The 7575-nt window shown below is 38.8% G+C and overlaps 1 protein-coding gene across 1 annotated transcript in view; it reads right to left on the reverse strand.

Annotated features, from left to right (window-relative positions):
- FYB (FYN binding protein) overlaps positions 1 to 7575 on the reverse strand; it is a 43286-nt gene that overhangs the window by 28297 nt on the left and 7414 nt on the right. The window contains exon 2 of the mRNA XM_009864927.1: positions 5267 to 6410. Within this exon, the coding sequence (XP_009863229.1) occupies positions 5267 to 6410 (1144 nt within the window). The remainder of the gene's footprint in view (positions 1 to 5266; positions 6411 to 7575) is intronic.

Below are 7575 nucleotides of genomic sequence, written 5' to 3' on the forward strand. Positions count from 1 at the left end.
AGATGAAATCTGAAGAGCTTTTATATTTGTTTTCACTAAAACCTACATATATATATGCTCACCCAGATTTTGTAGCTGCTTTCAAGCAGATCCAGTAAACTTAAGTTCTTGGTAGATCTGTGTGATCATAATTTCAACTTCACTTCCATAGTTCTCAGGTAAATGTATGGTGGACCAATACTAACAGACATCATGAAATCTGATTAAAAAGTAGGCAAAAAGCCTACATTTTAGCTATGTATAGCGAAGTCCGGGCCTTATGTTGCACATTATTATCATGCAGTTTTGTGATTATTGTATCGACACTCTCTTAAGCTGTACCAGGTTTTATGGTGTGCTGTAGTTCACTGTGCAAACAGAGGCACTAGACACAGCTACCCCCAAACCGTACTTAATAGTGTAGTTTGGTATCATCAGCTACTTTTAGTATCGTTTCTCAGAAACAGATGATTTGGCTCAAGTTACAATTCTTCTCATCCCCTTACACCTTCATACTGAGCTGCTGCATAACTTTATCCAGTCTAGCACTGAGGTAAAGAAAGAAAAACTACATTGACCTTTTAAGTCCAGATTCTGCAGTAAACAGTTGTGACATCCTGTGATTAAAAAAAAAAAAAATCCCCTTGTCTTTATAACTTTGGAAGCTGCTCTTTCAATCTGCCATCAAGTAAGAGCAACAACTGACTGGTTCTAAGGGGCTTTGCAGAGATGGCTAAGACTTTTAGTGTTCTCAGGAGTGATACTTAATTACTTTGTCAACAGTGTTGTGATAACTTTGACAATGCACCTCAAATTTTAATCCCTCCTTTCTCTCTCTGGTTGTCTTACCCACCTGTGTCACTGTGTGAGTACACAATCCATTGCAGAACAGAATCTCAGCAAGGACTGCAGACACAAGCATAATCCAAATTGTAAACCCTGAGAATTTTCTTCTGTGTCTTTTTTTTTTTTTTTTTACTTAGATTCGGTAAGTTTCATTTCTCCCAGCACAGCTCAAAACTTCTCTCTAGCTGCAGTCCCAGTGTTGATCACTCCAGAGGCATTCAGAGGTGTTTAGAATGCTGGGGACTGTGAGAACTCAACTGACTTTGTGTGGGTGGCATCTCTACAGGCATGGTCTCACCAAGGTCAGCCCAGGTGCAGTTGTCAGAAAGCAACGGTACGGTTGTGGCCTCACATGGAAAGCTGCCAGCAAGATGACTTTGCTTCTCATCTCTTTTTTAACAAAGCCCTATTTGTGCTTTGGCTGTTTATTATCAAACAGAACTGTTGGTATTACTTCCTGAATCTAGAAAGCACATGAATCTCACAGATTCTGAGATGGCATAAATATGATCTGCTTTCAGAGAAAATGGCTGTAATGGGACATAACACAGGAATTTACCAGAGTGCGATGTATTCACAGGCCCAGAGTGGAATTTCTTAAAGCCTGCCTTTACTGGCAAATAGTAATGTGTCAATAGTCAAACTTTCCTCAGCAAGACACTTCTATGTACAGAAGTTTTATCAGGAAATTTTTTTTCTGGACCAGGTGAAAACTTCTAATCCAGAGCAAGACCAACCAAACCAGAATCCCTTAGTATTCATGCAGGCATGGCGGACAGTTTAAATCCTTCCCATACACAACAGTAAGACTCTGCATCCTTCAGCCTCTAACATTAAAAGTTATTTCATGCCCAAGAATACTTGATTACAAAAAAACCAGTAAAGAAGGTTTAATGAGAAAGGATAACAACCAAAGTAAAAGGAGTGCAACTATGCTTCTGAGAAAGCAGAGTTCTAACTCCTGGTTTAAACCAGGCAGGACAAGGTTTTCTGCACCTCAAGGACATAGCCCTAACACAAGTATGACAACTGCCATCTGTGGAGCTTTTCTGCTCTCAAAGGACAACACAAAGCCTAACTTTTGTCCTAATACAGATAAAACCTTCAAAGATTAAACTTCAGAAAGTTCTGTCGCATAGGATAAGCATTTTCATTTAACTATTTTTCTATTTACTTAGCACCTGAATCACAGCAGCTGCGTCAAGCTGCTGTTTATCAGGACAAAGTACCGAGAAGGAAGAATTTGTGCTGTGGGAGTGGCATCTTCTTGAAATGACAGTTAAAAAAATTCTTTAAAAAAACCTGTTTAACTGCCTTTTCAAACCAGGTAGCTTTTGTCACTCGTGTTTAATGTTCCAAGAAATGCAGCAGTGTTGAATAACTTGTTAAGCCAAAAACGAGTTTGTTCAGGCTTCACTCTAGAGGACTTGGCCTCCCCACCAGAACTGTTCTATGGAGAGTTCTGGCTGCAAGGAAATGAGTTGCATTAATTAAAGCCAAACAAAGTCCACACCCCATTTCTACACGGGAAGGCTGAAGATCAGGGTGACTATGTACAGCTTCATATTGATTGGTTTCCAAATCTTTCAGCCTTGGCCTGACCCAAGACTCTGAAGCAGAAAAGACCAAGTGTGACCCTTCATTTCTACTTACTTGGGTGTGTATTTTGTGACATATTTGAAAAATTACTTGTGCCATCACAACAGGCAGCTCCATCCTTAGATCATGTTCCCAGTGTGATTTACTCAGGCCAGTGGCTGCACTTGTGCTGGTTAGTGAGAACTGGAGATCCTCCTTCTAGCAAAAGTTCTGGTATTATTCTTGCAGCCCAGATCACATTATCCATTTTAAATGCCTATGATAAATATTTTTAACACCTAGTTTTAAAGAGAGGATGAAAAATGCTTTGTGTCTATAACTGTGTGGGAACCTGAGAAAAAATAATTGAAGAAACAACAAATGAATGAATAAAATCATTCCTCATCTATTTACTTAAAAATAAAATGAAAAAATATATTTAAAAATAATAATTGCAGTTTTGAGTGTTTCCAACCTGTACCAGGACTTCTGAAAGTTCTAGCTAGCAAAGCTCTTGCTGCTTTTGTCTAAGTAAAACATTTGCCATTGTCACTTGCTGAAAATGCTGCCTTTCCAAATTGAAATTGCTCTGGGCACTCAAGGTAAGCCAGTCATGGTGAATAGTGTTTTATAAAGAAGGGGCAGCTGCTCAGATTGTTTGCATCGGCATATCTCTTCTATTGAGATACACAAATTTTCACCTTTTGAGCATCTGGCCCTGATCATGGATTTGTGAAAACATTTCAATAAGTGTAGGGTAACAGGAAAGTCAGAATGTATCAGCTGACAAGAAGTGCATTTTATGTTACTGGTATGCTCCTAACTTTTGAGTAGAATTAATAATGGAATATATAGTTGCATGCATGCTGACTTTTTTTTTTTAACTGTGTTTTTTTGTCTTTAGAAAAGTCAATTCCAATCTTTTTCATCTGGTCATAACCCATGTGAATGTGCTCTGTCTCAGGAAGATCAGCCTTATGTGCGTTCAAAACTGCTGAAGCACAAGCTGTGCTGTATTCTAAATACAGAAGGCACAAGGACAAATTTTATATCAATTAAATCACATGAATGTACCTGTGCACACGCACAGTGTGAAGTTATTCCAAACATCTATCATAAGCCATGTTAGACATCTAACTTTAACACTCTGAATCACACCGTTGAACACCTTCCTTTCCCACTGACTACACTGAAAATTTGTGAGTCTACATTTGAGCTGTTAGATTACATCTAATAGAGATGCTTAATATAGACAAATGTAAGTGAAATGCTCCTTATTATCAGAAATTACTTAGCTATGTGTATCACTTTGTCATAATTAGTTGTAGGACATAAAGTGAAAATTACTTGAGCTAAAAAAAATGTATGTGAGGATTGAGTATATTCTTTGCTTTCAAAGCTCAGTGCAGACAGCAGTGCATTAAGAAAAGGATAAAATCCAACTAAACACAAAAATTTAACACAGTAATAAATTTTTGCTTCTGTCCTTGTTTCTCACACACTGGGATCAAGGAAAGGTTCCGTCTGGGCCCACACTATTTAAAATTCTGATTTTAAAATGTAATCAGAATTTCTTAAGCAATCGTAGTTCATAGAAGAAAACCTCCTTCAACTACTACAAAATTTCTAATAGAAATGTGTCAATTGGCATCACCCATTGCAGCTGGAGTGGCTAATTTTAACTGTTGAGAATTGTCAAAGAGTGCCTGAAAGCTTTGGAGGAAAACCTTAACCCAAAAGCTTGAAATAACAGGTAGTTTAGGAGAGAATTAAGGACACTCAGAACCTCTCCTTCAAGGAGATGACAATTGATATGTGAGTCTAACTTTAGGAAACTACATCTTTACATGAGATTTTCAGGGGCATATTGTGAGTACCTCAGAAACAGCTTATATTGTTACTGCAGTTTGTCTTATGTAGTGAAAGGAACCTGTTGAAACAGAATGCTTTACGGGAGTAAAGTCACAGCAATTTCTTCTTTTCCCAAGGATTTGTGTCCTCTCAGGTATTTCAAATGTATTTACAGAAGCTCTCATTCCAAGACCATCTCATTTTTTACAGAAATCTACTGACAAGCCTTAATATTTATGCCTGGATTACAACCATCAGAAGTTCAGGGACTTGATTCTTGATAAAAATAGTAAGGCAGAGTCTCACGTGCCACTAACTGCCGTGCTACTGAAGTCATGCAAACTAACAGAAAACACTTAACTCCATGAGATGCTTTTGGAGTCTGGATTTAGATCTGGGTATAAACCCAATATAGCTCCATGCGGGAACAATCGATTCTGTAATTTTGTGCAGTATTCAACTTTCTAAACAAACTTTAAAATACAGCAACTTAGAGAGTCATGCTGTGATTAGTCATTGTGATAAGCAAAAATAAAATTAAAAAAAAACAACAAAAAAAGAAATGTGGTTACTACATATTGTAGTATACCATTTTTCGTGGCCCTCAAGCCGTGCTGAGGAAGTTACTATCGAGAACAGGACACATAATATCACCATTTCATTTATAGGAAGTCACAACTTAAACATCTGTTCAAAAAATCTACCTTAACCTCCCTGTCACAAATAACAGCTATGTATACATATACATCTAAGTAGTTTTGAAAAACAAACAAGCCCCGTACAGAAAGCATTCATCCTACACTTTATCACTGAGAAAGAGAGAACATAATTTTAATTTCTGTCCTGTACAGAAGAGACATAAGCATAGGTTAAAGCTTTAAGTGTTTGTCTGATGCACAAGTTTTGTGTTAGTTCTGAAGAGAGGACCAAATTCCATTTGAAATGAATCAGGTACTAAATGCATTAAAAACCCCAAAACCCAAGGAAGAGGGAAAGAACAGAGAGGACTCACTCTTTTTTGGGCCGCTTTTCTGGAACTTTCCTAATTCCACGCAGGGGGGTCTGTTGGGCTTCTGTGGGGCCTGGCTCAGCTTGAACAGTGAGGGAAGGGTTTTTCTCCTGGGGATTCCTGAACTCCCGTCCTTACGCTGTTTCTCTGCTGATACGCCTGATGGCAATCCTGCAACACGCCCTGTGTTCACCTTGTGGAACTTAGGAACTGAGGAATCTGGCTCTTCCTGGATGGTTTTGTTGAGAAAGATGTTCTTGGCAGCATTCATTTCTTTTTCTTCACTCTTTTCCTCTGTATTTTTGGAGGTGCCTTGAGATGAGCTGGGCCAGCGGCCAGTAGGTTTCAGAGCCATGCTAGAAAAATGACTGCCTGCAGCTTCTGCAGCACTCTCAGTATTTTTATCCGTTTCCTTTCCTGCTTTAAAGGAGTGTATATTTGGTCTAGGGCCTGACAGTCTTTTCTGAAGAAAAACATTTTTTGTAGAAGCGTCTTCACTGTGAGAGACCTCATGGGTTAGAGAGCATTTCTGGGCAAGAGGTGGTTTAGAGAAAGAAGGCTTGGGCTCGTTTGCTTGTGTTGCAGACATTAACTTCTCCTTAACTGCAGTTACTTTTGAAAACATTGGTTTTGCCTCACTCTCCTGTGGTGGAAAATTTGTCTTTGACCTTGCTCCCAGGAGACTTTTTTCTTTCTCATTAGAAGCACAGTTAAGCAATTTGTTCCCTGCAGACTTTGGATACAGAGGCTGTGTATCTTCTTTTGCCAAGTCATTGGTTTTGGTGGGAGGTTTACTGCACCCAGATTTTTCATCATTTTCTCTGTTAGTTGCCTGAAGCTGAACCCCGAACTTTTGTGCCACTGTTTTCAAATATGAGGCCTCTGGATTCTCCTCTGTTTTATGATCAGTTGAAGACTTGACTCCCAGGGAAGGCTTAGGATAAACAGTTTCCTGAGAGGTACTGGGTCCTGAAGAAGAAGGAGGTGCATTTTCTTGATTTGCACATTTCTCAAATATTGCTTTCCTCGTCTGTAATTCGAGTTTTCCTGGGACTCTGAAGTTTCGACTGCCAAAAGGATTATCCTCTGTGCAGCTGTTACCCTTGTTAAATTTCTCCATGAGGGACTTCACTTCTGACTTGTCATTCTATAAGCATAAAGAAGAGAAAGAGTAATGAGAAAGTCTCCGTTGCAATGTTCACACATACTGTACTTTAAAGAGTTTCCTGGTCTGAGGCTTGTAGTACTGCTGATTGGCTATGGAGATACTGTAGCACATCTTCCTGTAGGGTTAGAGAAGCTGAGCATTTTGTTATACCCGTGCTGTGGTTATACAATTTTTTAAAATTTTCAGTGGAGGTACTGCCTTTGGAGAGTGGTCATGCAGCTTCTTTTGGGCATACTTTTATTTCTGGAATTGAGAACTGAACACTTAATAAATATAAGAAAATACATACTACTTTAAATTTAAAGTATACCTATAAATGTAAGTGTCCAGTGCTTAGAAGCATAGACTGTACTAGAACCTGGATTATATAACAGACTAGCATTATTCATGCCAGCTCTTTGAAGAACTGCAAGTTGCTCTGTGCAAACAGAAATTCTTCTGGATTGAGGGATGTGTCAGTTTTTCTTTTGCTTCTCAGCAATATTTTTCCCCGTTGCTCCCCTTGCCCTTGTTTTGTTCTTGTTTCTCTTCTAGATTTTATATCTGAAAAAAACTGTACATGTGTGGATGGAAATTGAAAATAAGTGGAGTAAAACAGGAGAAAACAACAATCAGTACTTCCAGACACTGTCAAAGATACTTAACTTCTTGAGAAAAAAAAAAAAAGTTGAAGAATTCCAAGCTTCATTCAAAAACATTTTAATTGGTAAGCCCTATTCAATAGCTTTCAGGACCAGATTTTAACATGAACTCAGAAAACAAAGCTCAATACATTTGCATTCAGTGCAATTAAAGCACAGTGCAGTGAAGGATGGGGGCAAAGGCGAGTGACCTGGCCCCACTTTGCTGGGCTGGGGCCACCTCTGGATTCCAAGAGTCCTTTCTTTCATGGCCAACAGCAGTACCTGGGGTGCAGCTACAGCAGATATGCTGGCACGGATGATTTACAGCTTGTTTAAGTGAGTTCTATTTTGTCTGTGTAAGCTAAATTGTGTAGTACAAAGCAGGGTTGTTAGGACTAGGAAGTGCCCTCAATCATTTGTTTGGAAACAATGGTGTGTGATTACAAACCACAATAAATAGGGGTCCGAAAAAAATATTTTAGAAAGAGGCTGAAGGGTGAACTGTGACTTCAGTCAGTACA

Source organism: Apaloderma vittatum, unplaced genomic scaffold (genome assembly GCF_000703405.1).
Source record: "Apaloderma vittatum isolate BGI_N311 unplaced genomic scaffold, ASM70340v1 scaffold9732, whole genome shotgun sequence".
Taxonomy (NCBI): Eukaryota; Metazoa; Chordata; class Aves; order Trogoniformes; family Trogonidae; genus Apaloderma; species Apaloderma vittatum.